General features: G+C 40.0%; 1 protein-coding gene across 1 annotated transcript; it reads left to right on the forward strand.

Annotated features, from left to right (window-relative positions):
• Window positions 1-17,825: 17,825 nt before the first annotated feature.
• On the forward strand, window positions 17,826-20,555 carry LOC116388088 (ubiquitin-conjugating enzyme E2 G1-like). Its single transcript, XM_031855697.1, has 6 exons — window positions 17,826-18,022; window positions 18,403-18,505; window positions 18,593-18,690; window positions 19,293-19,471; window positions 19,615-19,725; window positions 19,838-20,555. The coding sequence occupies exons 1-5, from the start codon at window positions 17,980-17,982 to the stop codon at window positions 19,699-19,701; spliced, it is 510 nt and encodes a 169-aa protein (XP_031711557.1). The 5' UTR covers window positions 17,826-17,979; the 3' UTR covers window positions 19,702-19,725; window positions 19,838-20,555.
• The last annotated feature ends 746 nt before the right edge of the window (window positions 20,556-21,301 follow it).

The following is a 21,301-nucleotide window of genomic DNA, read 5'->3' on the forward strand; positions in this document are numbered from 1 at the left end:
CATAACTTCTTGTGGGAGGTTTGGACTTTTCAGTAAAATGCATAAAGGCAGAGCATATTTTTAAAATATTCAAATGTTCATCACAATAGCAGAGTTCAGTACAGAAGGGCAGCATCTGCAGATAGGCATCATGACAGACTGAACAATTTCCCCTCCAGCGATCAGTAGTGCACCATAGTGGGTTTAAGGGAGGCAAAAGGCTACAGTGAGAGTTGCACCCTCCACCGAGTTGGGCTTATGTGATTAAATCTTATCATATGCAGAACCTTGTACAAAAGGTTACTGAACAAACTGGGTGAGCACTGGATGTAAATTGGACCTTTGGATCTCAGCCTGAGCCTTTCCCAAACTCTTAGTCAAGTATAATGAAGAGAGTCTTTGTTTCTCTTCCTCTTGTTAACAGAAAACTATCACGTAAAAAAGCTCTACATAGAGGAGAAAACAATTCCAACGGACTTAGAAAGAAGGGTGTAAAGCTTAAATGACAAGGAGCGGCTTAGGAAGAACACGCAGGGGATAGTTGGAGGTACAGAGGGTTAATTGAGGGCACGGAGGCGTCTAAGCCACCTGGCAAGTTGAAGGAAAATTATTCCTTATTTAATTCTGTGTACATCCTTGCTTTGAGAAAGTTGACATTTTGCTGACTTACTTACTGATCTGGGGAATGCGGCCACGTAGCTGGATCAAAGTCATACACAGCGGGAAACACAAGTGGCCAGACAGACAGGGTATTCAAAACTGTTGTGATTGTACCACAAAAGAATAGCATAGAGGGGGAGAGATCAGAGGCTGGACAGAGTTTTTATAGGTTAGGAAATGATTCAAGGTCCCATCTTGACAAGTCTTCTCATAAACCACTTATTTATATCTACATTGACCTGAAAGAAGACTGAACATGAAGCAGAGACAATTGGAAGACCTGGCTATCATGACTCGAGTCCAGCATGTGAACAACAGAACAGATGTAGCTGCTTTGATTGTTTAGTCAGAAGTATTGGAGGGCTCAGTAAAAAAAAAGAGCAAAAAGTGATCTAACCCCATCCATGTTCCTGATTTATTTTTGCTTCTTTATTTCTCTTCCCCGCATGGCAACAAAATAAGTTTGATTGCATGAAAGGGGCCCAGATGCGCTTGGTCTTGAGTCAGCAAAACGGATTGTGCCGACTCTGATATGCGTAGGCCCGGTCTCAGCTCCAGAGCAACTCTGCCTTCTAGCTGGTGAAGCTCTGATCCAGGCAGGAGCTTTTCCCTTTGGAAAATACTTCTATTGCGTGGAAAATATCAAATATAACTCTTTTACTATGAAAATGAGACTGATGGAATAAGAATCAGAATCAGAAATACTTGATCTCCCAGGGAAAATGTGTACGTTACAGTTACTCTTATGTGTAAGCATGAAGAAATATATGTAAAAATAGAAATAAAGGTATATGTAAATGAAGGACTGTGTAAAATGAAATGTACATTGTGTACATACAACTACAAAATAACACCATATATTCTGAGAATACAAGTAAAAAACAAGAAACAAAGAAAAGAGAAATAATATGCAAATATGTTCATCAAACACACACAACATACAACCAGAGTGTAAAAAGGGTTAGAAGCGGGATCTGTGTGTTCAGTATAAATGCAAGAATAGCAAAACGAACATTACAAAATGTTTTGATATGTGAAATATGAATACGGTATTGAAGGCAAAGTATTGCACAGTTGAAGTCAAATAAGTCCAAGGGCCATTCTATTGACTCAGAGTGTTTGCCACTCTGAGGGAGGAGTTGAACAGTTTGATAGCCACATGCGGGAATAACTTCCTGTGGCGCACTGTGCTGCATATTGGCGGAATGAGCCATGCACCGAATGTGCTCCTGTGTTTGACCAGCACTTCATGGAGTGGGTGGGAGACATTGTCCAACATGACACGTAGCTTGGACAAGCATCCGCCTTTCTGAAACTGCCTTCAGGGAGTCCAGCCTTTCAGATTAGTCTATTGAGCCTGTTAGCGTCAATGGTACCCTCAATTTGCTGCCCCAGCTCATAACAGCAAACAGCAGATGTTGAAGGACCTCAGCCTCCTCAGAAAATGGAAATGGATCTAGCCCTTCTTGTCGGGCTTCAATGTTCTTAATCTTAACCTAGTCTTTTATTGAGTTTATTGTCAATGCATACTCCCAAGTACTTTTTGACCTCCACAGTGTCCATGCTGACCTCATGAATATCATCTCATACTGTAATGGATTGAGTTTGCACAATTGTTTTAATTGTTTCACTATTGATTGATTAATTTATGTATTCATTGTATCCTCATTTAAATTATTTGTAATAGATATGCACACCCGTTTATGTCAAATATTTCATACTTGGATATTGACATCAGGAATAGAGTTTTCCTTGGAACTTCAGGGTTTAACTGAAAGTCAATCATGTGTGCCTGAGAGAGCGACCAAACAGACGAACAAACAGAGATCTGGGGCAGACAAAGACAAAGTTTCAAACACAAAAGTCTATCCTGAGCCAGGGTAGCCTCATTAAGAGCAGTGCAATAATTTGGGTCAATTTACTGAATGTGAATCACACATGAATGACATTCAGTCAGTTGTAATCTTTCTGGTGTGATTCTCCTGTCAAGAAAAAATAAAACTGCCACCTACTCATTGCCCCAGCAACGACATTAGATGTCTTCCAGGTAGAAAGAGGTATTATTCTGTATAAATATCAATCCTAGAAAAATAGTTTTCCAAATTTAAACAACAGGTGAAAATCTCAGAGATAGCGAGGTTCCATGAAGCTGTAAGTTTATTAAATTAGATTGTATAACGTGGCGCTGCTGTTTGGATCTGTGGCACTGAAATCCTGTTTTCAGTTCACTGAGTGGATATGATGGACTTTTGCAACTACATTATCCATAACTGGCTGTGAGCAGAAAATTGCGTTATACAGAATTGTAAAGATAACAAGATATCACACTGCTATGGGACGATGTGTAAAGTCCTTCACTATATTACAAATGTCAAAGAATATTAATAGAAATTAAATTGTGTGTATTCAAAAGAACAGCCCTTTCCGATCACATAACACACGACACGCTTTCAAGTTTACTTTGGAACAAATTATTCACTGTTGAAGTTGACCATGAAATGCAAGCATTTAAGGATAAATACTTCTCTGTTTTACTTATAGTCCCAGTGTCCTACTCAGTGGGAGAAGCCTGGGTTTGAGACTTTTAAAGATGAACACCTGCTGTCATACCCGAAGGCATTATGGGGGGGAAAAGACACAAATAAAACATGCAGGCACATATTCTATTAAAAATAAAGGCATTATAAAGTTTAAAATATGCTGTACATCAGTTACAGAGATGGGCAGGTCTTCTATCTCTTGCTTTTATAAGCTTTATGATAATTCTGATTTAATTTTTCTTGTTTTAGGTTCTTGAATTTGGATGGCAGTGCTGTTCAGTGGGTTGGTCTACCACTTTATTCCAGCCCAAACAGAAACTACGAGTTGGATTGCTATTATATTCGGTACAGACATTCATTGTTCCCAGATGATGAATACGAATGACTTTGGTGAGTCTCTGATTTTTCCTCTACCACCATGAGCTGAACATTTATGATTTTTAGTGAAATGTCTCAACACATATTGGATGGACTGCTATGACATTTGTTACAGACTTTCATCTACCCATCTGGTTGAATTGTAGTCACTTTGGTTATCACTTCATCAGGTACATATTTTCATTTGTCCAATACTTTGGTATATCACCAAATACCTGCAAATCTAATGACATCCCCATCAGCCCAGCTGTACCTTGTGTTAAGTGCTTATTAGCAAATGTTAGCACTCTATACTAAGATGGGAAACAATACCTGTTAAACACAAGTATGTTATCATTGTCATTGTGAGCAAGTTTGCAAAATAATCTCAAAACTGTTTATTCTCTTTCTTACCCTTTTGGAAGCCCTTGTAATCATGAGTAGGTGAGGATTATTGACATGAAATTATAAAACACCCAATGATAGATAATCATCCCAACATGGGCCCAATTACATTTTCTATTCAGGACTTCAGGAGGCAGTTATATATATGTACTGAAGATACCAAAAGTGCATTCAGTTCAGTTCATTGTCAACAATAACAGAGGGGAAAGATAGGTCAGATGGACAAAGAATGTATTGAAAGTACAGAGAAATTGAATGATGATTCATGCTTTTCCTCCAATCATCACATGGTGCAAATTGTGTGTACCCCAATTTAAACCAAACTCTTTCATGAGGAACATTTCACTGCCTGAGATGGATGACTTCTGTCAAATACAGCTAACCCATCTCTGAACTATGGCCAAGACCTGACCTGCTTTTACATGAAAGTACAGAACAAAAACCCCAACTCCTCATCCTTTTTGTTTTTTCCACATGGCTCCTCCCTGACTGGCTCCTGAGAGCCTTCATGTCGTAGCTGGGCTGGAGCAACTGAATGCATCATCCCTCTCCAACTCTGCCGATTGCGGCTGTCTGATCAATGATACCACTAATAATAACTGCCACGCTGTCACCTCTGTCTCATCATTCCAACTGGCACAGCCAGGGGCAGCTCTCTGCAGATTGCCTTCACAGATTAGGACTCCATTAGAGAAGCTATTTACCCACCTTTCCTCCCCTCGGGCTCCCCTTCACTTTGTTTGCCCACCAAAAGACCCCATGGAGGACATGATAACCTTTTTCAAAGTGAGAAATAGCTGCTTTGTGTATATTGCTCCAAAGGTCTTATAAAATCTGGACTCTGGAGTTCTGTTTGAAGGTACCGCTACAGTGAGGATTGTATTAAAGTATCAACTTTGGGGCTTATGGCAAGAAATTGCATCCGACATTTCTCTCTGTGTGCGCCATTCATCATTTTGCCATCACACACCTCCATGGCATCACCCACGCTCTCAGTTAAAGGTTAGCTTGGAACAAGGCCACCCAGCTCCCTTTTCTCTCTGCGATAAATATGCAGAATCACCCTTTGGTTTTCAGGAAAGATTAATATACTTGGATCTTGGGTAAATAAATATTTTTTTCTGAAAGGTATTACGAAAGAATGGCTGAACTCACCCCTCCAGGCTTCTCCAATGCCATGACGACCGGAGGGAGTGCCGTAAATCACCGGCCCCGGCACCACAGCCCATTACAGCACTCACTTAAACCAATCATTAGAAAAAGAAGACCCATTGCATCCTTGCCCTCCTCTGCCATTACCACCCCCATATTAATCATCCACTTCTCTGCAGAAGGAGCAAAGAAGAACAAAGGTCCTCATTTACCCCCAAAACAACAGAACAGGGATCTTTTGACCTTTTATCTGCATGAGTAAGCTAGTTGGAGCCGTGGAGCTGCAAAGCACTGCTGCTCAGAATATAAAATGATGTACTATGTTACTGTGGAACCTAAATATGAGTGGACATATGTAACTTTGGGAATGATGAAGGCTCCCACTGGCTGCTTTAATTAAGCACAATGAGCCTTGTAAATCCAATATTCACCCAATAGGGAATGATTTGTGGAAGAATGGCTTCCATTACACAATAGAGAAATGGGTATTTAAGCGAATGCACATGATCTATTATGATAATGTTAGTCCCCTGTCTCTCAAATTTCCCAAAAGGGAATAAAAGTGTTGAATTTCCAATGCCAATCTGCCCTTACGAGCAGAGAGAAATTACTAGAGTGAATCTCGACTCTGGCAGTCCATTATCGGACCAGCTTCTCTCCAGGTAATTTCACTGGCAAGCGACTAGTCCCGATAGACAGAATGGAAAAGAAAAATGTCATATTTCCTCCACCACTCTTTAATTCATGAGTCCTCTGCCTTATCAGACCACTGGAGTCCTGACCTGTTTTACTTTCTGCCGGCGTCCATTGTGTGTGTGGGTGTCCTTCCCCCCAAAGACTTCCGTTTTTCCCTTCCCCAACACTGTGCAGGCCAAAGTTCCCTTGCTTCCCCCAAGGGACTGATAACACTTCACATATACTGAGTCAAGGGGATTGGGTGGGATAAGGTCTTTCAGAATTCAGAATTGGCTTTCCTAAAATTTGATTAGCATTTCATGGTACTCCATTTTATCGCTGTGCACCAAGGGCAAGCAGTGGGATTATGCAGTCTGCTTCACACGTGCCAGATGTGCATAAAAATAGCATTAAGAAAAATACTTGATTTTAAACTGCTGGGGGCCATCCACACCAGACCATATAAGGAGTACTAGACTGCTTGACTTAAAAATACATTTTGGTTTATTACGACTTGGTCTCAATTGCGCAGTTTTGGCCGTCATTTCTATTGGCAATAAAAACATTGTAGTCACCAGGATAATTGCTGAGATATTGTACAGTTCAGTGCTCAAAAGAAGTCCTCTGGGGAAAGAAACAATAGCAGTCAGACCATCATGTAGGTTTAAATGATCCTGGAGAGCCAATGATATTTGGAACAGAAGCGTGATAATATACAACCCAAACTGTACTTTGTAATCATCCATGCCATTGCTGTGCTGTACCGTCTGATTTTCTGACTTCTCTTTCCTACATAATGTCTCCAATCACCCAAATGACACAAAGCGGGTTTGTGTTAATGAATCTCCATGTAAAGATATTATCCCTGTCTTTGATTGGGTTAATTGCACTGTGATTGAACCTAATCAAATAAGAGCAGAGCAATTGAAAGATAATTAAGAAGAGGATTAGATTGTGGATGGGTTTTTAGTTAAACCCATAAGTCACGAAATTGATCAGGGAGGAAGAGAAAAGACGCCGACTGCCAAGGAAGGGAACGATAGATCACAGGTCTGACTGATCACGCTGTGTTGCAGTCATATCCACTTCAATGCAATCAAAACTTGTGGACTTGTCATAACTTTTGACATGTTAGTAAATGGATCTAGTTGTCAATGTGAATCAGTAGAGGAGCGAGAACCATCAGTTTACATCAGCTTTAATATAGAGGGAGCAATATTTTAAATACAATTTATGTTATTCATTCTGACAGAAACATGCAGTGGAATTGTGCGCGTAGGGCAGGCTAGATATCTCACCATAACTGATTACTGCTTGTGTGGAATTTGGCAAGAGTGGGGTATTACCTGAATACAGCTATCCATCAATCATAGCAGGCAGACTAATGTTTTAAATGTAGGGAGGCACAGCTGACAATACTGCACCCATCTGTCTTGTCCTTCAATATGGTCGTTCTCTATTAGCATTGATTGGCTACAGAAAATGAATGCGAGCAGTGAGAGGAAGGATTTACGAAAAGCAAATAGTGAAAAAGAAAGAGATTGTGTGTGTGAGGGGGTAAAGGAGAGACGGGGAAGAGACAAAGGCAGACAGAGGTTAGAAAAACGAGAGCTCGCAGTAATAGAGGGCAAAGACAGACAGCAAAGGCATGTCAGGATTGGGCAAAAACAAAAGAGAAAGACAAAGTCAGAGTTTCGGAGTGAAAGGGAATCAAACACACACTTGCAGCCAGATAATGATCCAGGTTAAGCACAGGTTTGGCCCTCATCCAGCAGCTCCTGGTCACAGGGAGGTCAAGCAGGCCACATCCATCAGGGTAGAAACTCAGGATAGACTCTTAAATGACTTGGTTCCTCCCCTTCCAGCCACTACAGAGTGATGACGGCCTTGTCTGAGATAAAGGCCTATCCATTGGTGTGATTTGTGGCCAGTGGGGCAATTTCAATACCCGTCTTTGGCTTGATAGATGAGGCCCCTGCTTGATAAAGGGCCAATTTGCTACGGGGCCAATAGGGATAAAATTGCAGCAGTCGCCTTTATTTCGTCCTCTCCGCAATCCACAGCAAAACAGTGCTGGAGGGAAAGAACCCCATAATGCAAAGCAGGCGCAGTGAATACAGCTGGGTGGAATATCGCTCTTTAGACTGGTGGCAGAGACTGAGGCTGTCTTTGATCATGAGCATGCATCCTGTTTCTTTAAAGAGCAGCAGTCGGATTTTAGCAATGTTAGAAAAGAAAAATCTTTGGGGGAAGGACCAGGCAGCTCAACAGTATGGAATATTAACTATCCCGATCGATAGGCCCAGTTCAGCTGCAGAAAAGCACCAGAAAAGGAAAAACACAAATAAGAACCACCTCAGCCGCCTGTCGATCCTGCCTCCAGACTAAAGCTCACACAGGATAACTGTTCATAACAAATGGGGAGAAGCGACAAACTCAGGCTGACAATCAGAAATCTGCAGATTTGATGTCCAGTCCATTCTAATTGTAAGGTGCGTGATGGAGAGGATACCCGCCATTACTGCTGTAAGTACATGGATCAAGCTCCCTGATTCTAAATTTCACAAAAGGCACCGGCACAACGGTTGGAATCTCTGGAGAAATATACTTCAGAGGCTGCGTATGTATCTTTTCAATTTCAAGAAGTCAAGCACCCAAAATTGCCAAAAGCCTTCGGGAGCACTATCTTCTTCTACGTGCAGTCCCAGAACGTCTTCATAGTAATTAGAACCATATGTGCTTTAGCTGGCAGAATTGAGGACAAGGAAAACCTAGCAAACCTTAACGTAAAGCTTCAGTGTGCCAACTTTCTCTCACCTTTTGAGTTTTTCTTTTTTTGCTCCACCTACGCCCCATCAAAATATGGAAATCATATTTTGGTGCATGCATTCATTTTGCTCTTGATGGTACAAAGATATAGGCTGTCAAGGTTTTGAAATGTGAGTTAGAGTACACACTTGATGTGGGGGACAGGGTTCATGTGGAATCTCTGCATTAAAAACACAAAGTTGTCGATAACCAGGAGTTGCAAGCGTATTCTAGACTCAAGGAAATTTGTGACTTTACAGGTCACATATGATGATTGTTTTTAATTGGAAAAGAGGGAAGCAAACAGGTTAGTTAATTGATTTTTACTGTACATCAGGGATTCCCAAAATTTGAGTCAGATGAACTAAAATAATTTAAGTAGCCTTTTATGGACACGTTTTAAAGTGGCTATTATTTATTAACTATCAGTGTTATAAACATGGACATAATAGTGGATGTTACCAATATTCTTTTCGATAAATAAACACACCTCTTGGAGTTGCTGAAGTTGAATGTTTCAACCATTTATCCATTACTTTAAGCTAACTCTTTCAACTGTTTATTCATTCATTTTTTACATATACATGAACCATTACTTTTGGCTAAATACTTCCACTGTTTATCCATACACTTTTAACCACGCTACCTCTAATCATTTCATCGAATTGAATCATTTATCCATTGCTTCCACTGCTCCTTTGCTATCTTCTTGTCACGCACGCTTTGTGTCCAGATGTTATAGCTGACTCAATATGTGGACATATTGTTTTAATCAAATCATAATTTTATCAAATAAGTTGAGCCACTCTATAATCTTTCCCACATACCCGCTGGCAACAACATAAGTACCCCCTGTTTAGGGATCACTGTTTTACATGATTTGGGATTAACCACACCAAAAGATGGGAATAAAATGATTGCATAAATTGCATAAAAAAGGCAAATGTAATGACTGTGTGTGAACAACCACACATATTAGAATACAGTGATGGGTGAACGGCCACAGAGATATAAAAGGCTTGTCAAAAACAGTACAGGTGTCAAATGGGATTAGAAATTTCAAGTATACTTTCAATATAAAAGATTTGTGATTTTCGTCGGATTTGGACAAACCTTGAGAATACATTGAATACAGACATATTGCAAGAGGCAAAAACGCAATTACACCAACCATTGTTCTGATTGCACCACCTGTGTTCACTGCAGTCATGTCGTGGAGCAATAAATCAAAATTCTGCTCCTCAGACAGCGCTCATCAGTAACCTTGTTTCTGCCTCTTGTGTCTCATTGTACTTGAGAATTCCGCTTGTGTGCAGCCCACAAAACATCAATGGTAAATTAATTTTAGGAGTTGGTCATTGAGCCTATATTTGGAAGCAAATAACTCTTTAGGACACACAGAGAATGGCTTTGCACAAAGGGAAAATAAATACATTGAAGTGCTTCGGAGCAATCATTACCCACTGAGACAAATGTCTACTAAACATCCGATATCATCTTCTCTGTTAACAGGGATTTGATTTAAAACGCCGGAGCTGGAAGAAATCGTACGTCTCCCATTCAAAATCAATGGTACTTGAATGTGCATGTTAGATCAAAAGCTTTCCTCCTCAAAACCAGATGTGATACGACATAATCACACTTTTCCCAAAAGTAGATTAAAGTGTAATGGAGGACATTAAAACTAATTTTACACACCCAGCTTCTCGTTCAACCTGTTTGCGTGCATGAGTGATCTCTGCTGGATGTTGCGTTATCCAGGCCAATCTTGTTTTCGTCCTGTAATCTTGTTAATCAATTCTGTTTTCCTCTGTGTCATGGCTTGCTGTTTTATCCGTATATGTGAATAAATAGGAACATTGATGAACATTGAACACATGAAGCCTCTTATTCACGGCCACCAACTGAGAGGACAATCAGGACAGCTATTCCTGGTCGTGAGCCTGAGGGGGCCCTCTGCCTATTACTTTACTAACTAGATTCTGTTCAGTGATAGGGCAATTGGTTTTTATAAGCACAAAGCAGGATGTATTGTCCCCGTTTTCCACTCTATGTACTTACAGTGGCGGTTTTAAAGGTCCTGCAATGAAATGTCAACAGGCAACAAAAAACACATCAGAGGTCTAATTTGCATACAAAGTGTATTCATTTGTTTTCCCCGGGTATTATGTGTCATATTTGCCGAAAATCTATCATTTATCTTAAATCAAAGAGTCAAACATCAGATATGATTTTTATTTCTTTACCAGCTAGACTCAGCAGAAATGTTGTCCAACAACCTGTGTGGCTGGTAACAGCTTAAAATGAAGCTGAGATCACATTCAATCCTACTCAGATTGGTTCAATGGAAGAGACCGAAAGTGGTGGAGGAATCAAGACTTTGTCTTACCCCTTTGGGTAAAAAAAACAATCTTGCCTCTGACAGATGCTTTCCTTTGAAGATATCTGTGAATATTAGGGAAACCACTGCACACATCTTTTATAACTCGGCCCTTATACGAACAGGCAGGGGGATATTGGAACCCCGACTGGGTTGTGTCAGCTCTACAGTGACAAAATCAGATTTACTTACCAGCTATTTATTAATCATTTTGACCGGCCCACTAATTTCCGGCAGAACCAGGGGACTCCAGTGATGTTTGTGAGGGATGAGTGCATTTAAATCAAAGCAGGATGTAATCAGCCATGCAGGGTGTTGAACTGTCCCCGGGGATTTAATACTCCATTATTTAAAGCAGGGCGTATCAATGTGCAAATAAAACGCACTCTGGCAAAACATTAAACTAAAGTCTCCGAATTCATGATTTCACCAATTCTATTGAGGTTAGTTTCAATTGTCTCATTCTTTCGTCAAACACTTTGTTTTAGATATTGTCCTATAGATACAATTACAAATCAATAATTGCATCATGAAAATTCATTGTCCTTCCAAACTTATCGTTTTCTCTTATCTCAAAATGCACCTTGTGAATTTTTATGAAGAATTTACCCAGAAAACTGCACATTTTCCCAGTTTCAGCCTAAAGAAAGGCTGTACGCATATACATCCAGTCTAAAACTCTGCTGTTGCTCCCCCTAGAGTTGGCATATACACATAGTGCATAATTGTTCTGTCGGAAGATAATGAGCCTGTAAGCCCTGACCTTTGGTGAATCATCCTAATGTATGTTTTCAGAATAACGGGAGAGTCTATATCCTGGAAAAGCCATTGTGCAACTGCAAGATAGTTGGTGCAGGTCCCCAGATGATCAGGAAGGATGTTAGACTGGCAAAGTGATGTTCTTATCTCACACATTTACTTCACATGAATCACTGCTGCTCTCTGGTGCGTTTGTCTTGCAAGATTGTAGAGAAAATTGCATGCTCAGCAACCTTCTAGATAGAATATAGAAAAAAATAGATAAATAGGTAAACTGTCAAAAAACTAAAAACAAGTCAAACCACCAAAGTTGCAGGATGTACTCTTAAACTCATCCATATTTGAAGCCTTCTATTTAAAATGTGGGTAACACTGCCATCTATTGAAAGGTAACGTCTACCTACAGTGCATTATGGTGCACTGGACCTTTTGAAGTGAAAATGAATCTATTTGTCTTTCTAGTCCTCATTCTCTTGTTCTTCTTATTCATCTATATATAATGACAATTCTACATCCCTGGCTGCTTTTATATCACAACAGTATTATTTATATTAATCACCCTTTTCTTTTGAAGTCAATTCTGAGGCAACTACAGATATCATTATAAAAAAAAAACATGACCGTTGCTTATTCCCAGACATATTTATTTTCTTTGCTGGCAGTTGAGTGGCGAGATGGGCTACATGCAGTCCCCTATAATCAATGCAATAATGAATTTGACATTTACGGTATGTCTAATTTCCCATAAGGAAATGAAATTCCTCAAATCAACCCACTTTAGAAACTAGAAACAGCAAATGAGCCAATTTGCTGTTGTTGGAGACATGTTTTATTAATATTTCATAAAGATGATGGTGTTTACTTGAGCTGGATCAAAGTAGCTCAGTTTGATTAACGACTGCTATATTTGTAGCTGTAATAAAGTCTATATGTAGCTTATATTATATTAAGTCTTACGTTAAAGAAGGTCTTATGTGGATCTCTTGGGAATGATGGAAATAGTATGGTAATACTTTGATATTAATAAGACTTTTTGTCAATATCATGTTCACTAGTTTTTCTAAAAATCACACAATTATAATACCTTTTTTTGGATAGATGTGAAATCAACTGTACGTACGCCAGTCAGTTATTGAGTGAAATAATGATATTTCATGAGCGTATTGTATTGATTGTATATTATAGAATATAAAGCGAAAGAGGAGGTTGCTATGTCAAAGCTGCAATCGCCCTCTATGTCTCTCTCCATGGTGCTGAACCATTCAAGCACTTCTGCAGTATACATTGAAATAGTTAAAATTCAAGCATTTGCATTCTAAACAGAGGCCGCTGGTTCAACAGATTCTGATCAATTTCGCTAAATTTCATGAACAATGGCAGAGGAAATAGTCTCTACGTTGATCGCCTTATTCTAGAAATGTAGCTTTATGGATACTGAAACATACTTTAATCATGTTGTTCTTATTGGCTGGCCAGAAACGGTCAAGCCATTAATTGGGACTCCTGAGCAAAGAAACTGCAGCACTTTGTGGACGTACTTAACAAACACTGCTGGAGGAAAAAGTCAAAGAGTCACTCAAATCAATAGTTTTCATTCTGCTGCTGCTTGAATGTGCGCTGCACATTTCGTGGCGGTAGTTCTGACACAATGTGTGTCACGGATTGAAAGAAAACCAAACAGATAGAGATGAGCGTACAATCTCTGTTCCTCTGAGGTTTTAATCTATTAATTACTTCACTTGGTTTCCTAAATAATAAAGTGCACAAAGTTCAGAATCCCCATTGGTCTGGGAAAAAAAACACACTGTTAATGCCAGGCTGCAAATTGTTGTGACCCTTGTTACAACTGTCAAAGTCCCAAAACAGCCAATAAGCCCACGAGCTCTCAGTTCAATAGTAACAACTTTCAGATAATTGCTTTAGCACCATGACAATACCTTTCTACCACCTTGCTATTTTGCAGTTTCATGACTAGCAGAACATATCGCTAATATGAATCATCAAACATTATAGTATCAGCTGAAGCAACAGCATATTCCACAATACATCAAATCAACACTATGAGCAGCAGATTGTGTTCAACAAGAGTTTGCGAGACAAGAAGGAATGAGTATGACTGACTGCAGTGGCATTGTCAGCACACATGGGCAGAACATTTTCCAAACAAACTTTTGATGACTGTCGGCATGAACAAACTTAACTTGAAACAAGCCATCAGGCGCGTGTGGACAGGGTTTTGTTAATTAAATTCACTCTAAAACAAATTTAAAAAATACAGCAGACACGGTCAAATGCACAGGTGAGACCATAGTTTGTGCACAACCTTGAGAATGTAGTTAAGCTTTGATCAGATTTTCATGTTGAGTAGCAAGTGAGTCAGCGAATGCTGGTCCACCTGGACTATATTTTATAAACAGCAGTGCCCAAGGCTCAAACTTGTGTTGAATTCCTTAAATTCCAAATTACAACATTGCAGCATTACTCGCTGAGTTCAGAGAGCCCAGCTCTCCACGTGCATCAGACTAACTTTTATCTTTAGACTCTAGGTGAAACGAATACATACGTATAGTACAGGTCTGGGATCATACCAACATTAAGTAGTCTGTGTGATAAGTCCAATCACCAAGCATAGGAGAGTATGTGAAATTTAGCTCCATGCTGTTCAAGTTACACATGCCTAACCAGAATGTTGTTTTTTTTTAAGCTAGTAATGAATGACCCTATAGTTCTGACGAGATCTATCTTTAACCATGCTGAAACAAACATAAATTTAATTTCTCAGAGCCAGTCACAATCTCCCACTTGATATTTTTTCTCATCAGACCTTTATGACATTTTAGAGAAAATATGGTGATTATATATCTCATTTCCAGGTGCAATTCAATCACAGGTTAGTGTGCACTTTTCAAGACACTTTCTAAAGGGGCCTAATCTTCCATTTCATGGTTAATTCTCAAGGAAAGAGTTGCGTGTCAGCAACTTATTCCCTTTCTCATTTTAAAGAGTATCAATCGCATACTGCAATGGGGTTTCGACCTCAGAACGGCAATGAGACAGCTTTAATCAATGGAACAAATTACCTGCTTTTAGCCACTGGCCAGGGCTCTGTATCTTTTTCCTCCTCTGGTTTCAGTGCTTTAGTCACACAGAGGCAAATGCATGCAGCTTTTTTGACATCAATGTGCTATAGCACTGCTTAATGATTTACGCAGCATTTAATAGCATCGTTGCGTTGTACAAATGAGACACCCCAGGGTCTCCTACTAGTTGAACGTGCCTTTAAAACCGCCAAAGCGAAGGTGACCAGAACTGCCCGATGCCACCTCAACTTCCTGTGGCTCTCTGAGCTTCTTACCCTATTTCTAAGGGGGAGCCTATAGCCACCCTACTGGATAAACTCATTTAAGCTGCTTGTACCCGCAATCTCGTTCTTTCGGTTACTAAATAAAGCTCATGACCATAGGTAAAGGTTTGTAACCTCCCCTCCCATGTCTATCTTATTCGCTTTTTTGTCAAAGATAAATATGTGTTTTTAATGTGTTTTCATTAGCATTTTGCAATTTGTAAAAGCTTTTGGTTCTGTTAACATTTTATAGATAGTGTCAACTAAGTGTCAACTTCTGTGTATGGCTCATATTTACCAAATATAAGATTGTATACACCTACCTTTGTCCTCTTTCAAATGTTGACAGTTTCTGTAGTCTGCAGGGATGCAAGATGATGGGGGCGATGTGGCAAGGATCATATGCAAAAAAGGCTTTTTGAAAAACGTAGGGTGACAGCAGGATCTGTCAACCTACCCTGGTGTGCATGGAAATACCACCCTCAAGACCTACCCAAGTGGAAACTCCCCCTGATACATATTTGATTAGAACACTCTCTTTTCTCTACATTTATCATGAGTGCCTGTGGGCAAAAAAACAACGTCAGTCAGTAAAAGACCTGAGGTGACTGCAATGCCGGTTGAAGCAACAGAGATGTTCCCCGGAGGAGTCAGAGGTGTAGTAGAGGAGTTAAACAGATATATATGAAGGAAATTCAGAGGGCTTTGTCAGGCGACATAAGAAGACGCACGTGATGATGTCAAGTCAGGATACAAATGAGTTCAAGACAATGACATAGTGTGGCTATGTTACCTACATTGCAGAAATTAAAAGATGTATTGATATTTATGAGGATGAACTGGTTCTTTTACAGTTTTGTTGCACCGTGTAATGGAGGAAGGTAACTTGTGATAATGCAGATGATGAAATGAATAATATCCAGACAGCTGCGAGAATATCCAGTAGAATAAATAGTGGTAAGAAAAGTGGCCGGAAAACTATAATTTAATATCTTACATTGTTGGTGGCTGTAAAACATGAGTAGATAGATCATTGTTGGTTAAAGATGGGTATTAAGAATACAAGTATTATAAGATGGGGACACTATTGCTACATGTAACACAGAGAAAACTAACATATTTCCAGGAAAGTCTGAACTCGTGGGGATATTTTAAGGGCTGAGGAGGAGGAGGAGTAAAATGTTGTGGAAACCCAATGCCTGATAAATTAGGAAAGCTCCAAACCATTGCTGGACAAACAGAATGGGTCAATATGAAGCTGGATCATTAAAGTAAAAACTACCCTAACAATGGGATGTTTGAGAGACTGGATGATGTAGTGTTCAATGTCAAGGGGATACATTGCAATTTTTCCATTTTAAAACCAGGAAAGGATGTCACATGAGCTGGCAACTGTAGTATTTAAGATCATGCAGAGGGTAGTGAATGTTTACAAGCTGGAAAAGCAGGTTGGAGCAGAAAGATTATATGCGGTTTCATTTCTCGACCAGTATATGTTGAAACATGCAGGAGACCCGACAAGCTATAAAAGAAGACAGATGTGAGAGTATAAAACACCAATATGTGACTTCTATGCCATTCACGAAGACCATAAGCCTGCATGTTATATATTTGATGTACTATTAAGGCATACGAGAACAGGTGTAAGGAGTCAAGATATACCACATGAGCCTGAGGTTCACCGAGAGAAACCAAAAATAAAGAAGAAAAGGGCAGCTCTGTGAGCACGACATTTATTGTGTATACAGGTATTTTCTTCAGCAGATGCACTGACAGGGCATGATCTTTGGTCAAGTCTGCATCGTTTTAGAGCTTTTGTATTTTTTGAGATTGGAGCACGAGTAGGCTGTGATGTTGTGGCAGGTGAAGAATAGAGTGAGACGATGTGGATTTGAAGCTGCCTTAGAGAGATCTGAAAGCGGTAAATACGGAGATGGCAGAAGGAGTGGGGGAAGGCGAGTATAGGCCATGCCAGTGTTTCAGCAGGGGACACATTCTGTCGGCAATAAAGATCATTAAGACTCAGACATTGTTTTATAAGCTGCATAGAGTTGAGCTCAGGGATTTGCTCCCATTTAGCCACAAGAGCAGTGTGAGCTCAAGCACTGCTGTTGGTCAATAAGACCTGGGTTTTAGTTGGCTTTCCAATTCATAACAAAGTTGTTTGGTAGAGTTGAAGTCAGATCTGTGAGCCATAGCCATACATTTCTAAAAAAATTGATTTTGCATTAATTTGATTTATTCAGTTTACTGTTCAACATATTTTCTGTAAGGTTAATTTCCCATCGTGAGGATCCAAAGGCTGTTAAAGCAGGATTATAACTGAGGTGGGGAAAAACGGAATCATTTCAGAGTAGTTTTAACTTCTGGTCCCTTGGTGCTGTATCTTCTACACAGGGGTGCAAAACGAGAACATGTAGTATTCATTACAAACGGTTGGAGGCAGTAATGCAGCAATGGAAGTATTGTCTGCTGCTAAACCACACGAAGAAGAATATTTAACAAAGAGCATAATATGCCCTGAGATTTACCTGAGAGGCGGCACATTCTACGCTGTGTGAGCAATAACTTCTAAATCATTTGCCAAAATGAACTGCTGTGTGTATCATCCATGACCCTTTGTGTGACATTAAGTCAGAATCAATCGGTGAAACTCATAGAGCACCAAACAAACCCTGGAAGAAAGGCCTGCCTGACAGGTTATACAAAGGGATTAATTCCTTCATGCTATATCACCATTTTTTTTTTTTCGGCTCATGTTATTTATCGGTCTTGACCACAGAGGCAATAGAGAGAACGTGGACGGTGTTAGCTTCATTCTCTGCCCAATGTTGAATTTAACCGTGTTGACGGTTTGACAGTTAGTTGGCGTTGATCGATACAAGTGACGGAGTCGGGAAATATAACGTTGTAGCTATAAAATGACGGAACGTTCCTCGTTGTTGTTACGTAAACAATTAGCAGGTAAATTCGCTCACTCACACCATTAGTTCATTCGTGAACGTGTTGTTTGATTAACTTGTGTTCTTAGGTACATATACAGCTGGTGGCACGCACGTGTAACGTTACAGACAAGCGTACCAGACAGCTGTTAGAGAGGCTATGACTAAGGCTAGTTGTTGCTCAATAACCAGAGAAGGGATTTCAAAATCACCACACACACACACACACACACACACACACTACTGCGCGTGCTTGGATATTCAGCTACCAGCTAAGCATTGCTAGGTGTCTTTTCAGTATATCAGCTAATTTGATCAGCTTACTACTCGTGTTGATAGACCTTGATGTCAAACAGTTTAAGATAACATTACATCAGTCTAATTGTGACTTTGCATTTTCAGAGCTCAACAAGAACCCGGTGGAAGGCTTTTCTGCGGGTCTCGTAGATGACGATGACATCTATCAGTGGGAAGTGGTGGTCATTGGACCTCAAGACACGTTATTGTGAGAGAAATCACTAACCAGTGGACTTACTTTCCCTCATATTCCCTCTATTATAGATATTAACACCATCCTCTTTGTCATTTGTAGTGAAGGAGGTTTCTTCAAAGTCGCCTTAACCTTCCCTCGTGACTATCCTCTGAAACCTCCCAAGATGAAGTTCGTCACAGAAATCTGGCATCCAAATGGTAAGAACTAACTAGAAATATAGCCGTAAATGGCCTCATTTCAGGGGAATGGACTACATACCCTGTGTTGGTATTTTAATATTCAAACAGTGGCTACTAGTTGCTGTGAGTGTATTAGTGGTAATGGTATTACGATATTATTTATGGTAAAGATGCCTCGACGAGAGTCTCTTACTGTAACTGTAATTCAATCTGTTGGGTTTGACTTTTGCCGAGTGCAGAGCTGCAGCATGGAACCTGATCTTCTGCTTCAGTACAAACGTGTTGGTAAGGCCGGGCAATATGGCCAAAATCTACAATCCAGTTATCGGTATTTTTAAATTGAATTAAGAACTACATACATGCACATTAATCCGGTTAAGACAATAGTTTGGTTTAACTACACTGGGGTATTCCCGTGAGCAGAATTCTGATCAATTCAGGTTTTTCATAAAAATGTGCTTGTTATTATCAATTTAGAAGACGGAATTGCGTACCCTGTCATCTGATGTATTGATTTCATCACGACATGAGTCCATTGACAGACGATAAAATTGTCAAATTGAATTATCGCGCAGCCCGACGTGTCGGTAATCGCTTGTGTGTTCCTGTTTTTCTACCAGTGGCAAAAAATGGAGACGTCTGCATCTCCATCCTGCACGAACCTGGCGAGGACAAGTACGGCTATGAGAAGCCCGAGGAGCGCTGGCTGCCCATCCATACAGTTGAGACCATCATGATCAGCGTTATCTCCATGTTGGCGGACCCCAATGGAGACTCTCCTGCCAACGTAGACGCAGCTGTAAGTAAAACATTTAATGTTCAGCTGTGTTGGAACCTTTTTGTGCAAAATGTGTTGGCCAAGAATTAGGTAGAAAGAAAGGACGAGGGGAAGTCACGGTCGCACTAAGGTGGTCGTTGATGAGTGTGTGTTGTATCCTGCAGAAAGAGTGGCGGGAGGATCCTAAAGGAGTTTTTAAGAAAAAGGTGGCACGTTGTGTGCGGAGGAGTCAAGAGATGGCTTACGACTAAGGCCTTACTGCAGCCATCAACACAGTAGGTACCACCAGCTGTCGGCATTCATCGGCGTGCTAAGTTACTGCTTATCTAGGCGATGTCTTTCCTTGTGAAACCATACAACAAGCCTAGATGTTCATTTTTGTTTCAGATTGGAACTGCACAGGGGATTTGACAACTAGTTAAGTTGGCTAGATGACCACGGGGCCCTCGGCTAGTCACCCAAACAAGAAAAAGACTCGCAGGAAAAGTTTAAAGACCCATATCTCTCTACTAATTTGTTTTCTTGCAGTTTGAGGGTTGATATTTATGAATTATCTGAATGGCAGAGGCTGCCAAAAGTACATTTCCACCATCAATTGCACCAGACACTTTCTGGTCAAGCATCCACGTTTCACTCACAGGAAGATTAATGATACAGCCGGAGACTTTCTCTAATGTACATACTCGTCAGATTTGAGGAGAAATCCCCTTTTGATAAATGCATGTTATTTAGTTTACATTTATATTGACCTATTTATTTAGAGTGAGGCTGTTTTTAAGATAGCATATCATCTGTTTATGGAGGGTTTTTTTTTTTTGTTTGTTTTATTTTCAACCTGCCACACTGAGCCATCCAGTCCACAGCTATTTTAATCAAATATGCAATTTTGCAGTATTTGCGGTCACACTGGCTCTCATTTCCCTGCACACCCCAAGTGTTCTGCAGAGAAAGTGGTCCTCCTTCTCCCTGACGGGCAAACTTCTCACCCAGCGCTGCCTTAACGTTGACTGCCAGCAAAGGAAACGCATCTTCAATAAGGACTGCAACTGAAGGCCTGTTTAGAATCCAAAGAGAATACACCAATAAATATATATATTTTAACAAACATGCTGCTTTGTTTGTTTTACTCGTGTAAATATAAAGGTTTGTGGGTGCTTTGATAAACTGTCAATACGCTTTTGAACACTGCATGTGTACAGAGAAAATGCATTCACCATGCCTAAGGGAGAGGCAGTATGTTATTGTAGCCGACTAGTGCTTTAAATAGGCCTTTTTACAGAAGACATTTTGAGATGCACAGGTCTATATAATGAAAATAGCGGCTCCAGTTTCAGGGTCCTGGTTCTACTCAATTTCACTAGTTTTTTTTTTTTTTTTTTAACACAGGCACTTGAACAGAATGTAGCCTTTTTAATGTCAACACTTTAAGTCAGAATGTCTACTGTAGTAAAGGCTTATACCAACATGATCTGCTGATCAAGTGACTTAATAGAGCTAAACAGGAATAACCGCAATTTGTATGCTTAGTATGGACATCATTTGAACAACAGGTGTGCAGTGGCACCCACTTAATGACCTTTACATTGTGAAAACTAGTAATAAACCTTATTGTGGACATGAGTGATTGGTGAAATATTGCTTCATCTTAAATTAACAGGTCACTAAAATCTAACTTCATTCAGAGCTATTAATCACAACTCAGCAAATATGGGCACTGTTTTAAATGTGAGGTGCAATATAAAGAGAACACAGTACCACATCACTTTCCAATCTCCATGATTGCTTTATTGAATTAAGCACCAGCTCAATATGGTCAACATCCAAACAAGTGAAGACATATCCTTAAACTCA

The sequence above is a fragment of the Anarrhichthys ocellatus genome, unplaced genomic scaffold, assembly GCF_004355925.1.
Source record: "Anarrhichthys ocellatus isolate YVR2014 unplaced genomic scaffold, GSC_Weel_1.0 scaffold16, whole genome shotgun sequence".
Classification (NCBI taxonomy): domain Eukaryota; kingdom Metazoa; phylum Chordata; class Actinopteri; order Perciformes; family Anarhichadidae; genus Anarrhichthys; species Anarrhichthys ocellatus.

Bases quoted from the DNA above. Each gene is read 5' to 3' on its own strand.
- LOC116388088 (XM_031855697.1), top strand. From the start codon at position 17,980: ATGACGGAACGTTCCTCGTTGTTGTTACGTAAACAATTAGCAG. The intron at 18,023-18,402 runs GTAAATTCGCTC...TTGCATTTTCAG, and splicing joins GTTACGTAAACAATTAGCAG to AGCTCAACAAGAACCCGGTG. The intron at 19,472-19,614 runs GTAAGTAAAACA...TGTATCCTGCAG, and splicing joins CTGCCAACGTAGACGCAGCT to AAAGAGTGGCGGGAGGATCC.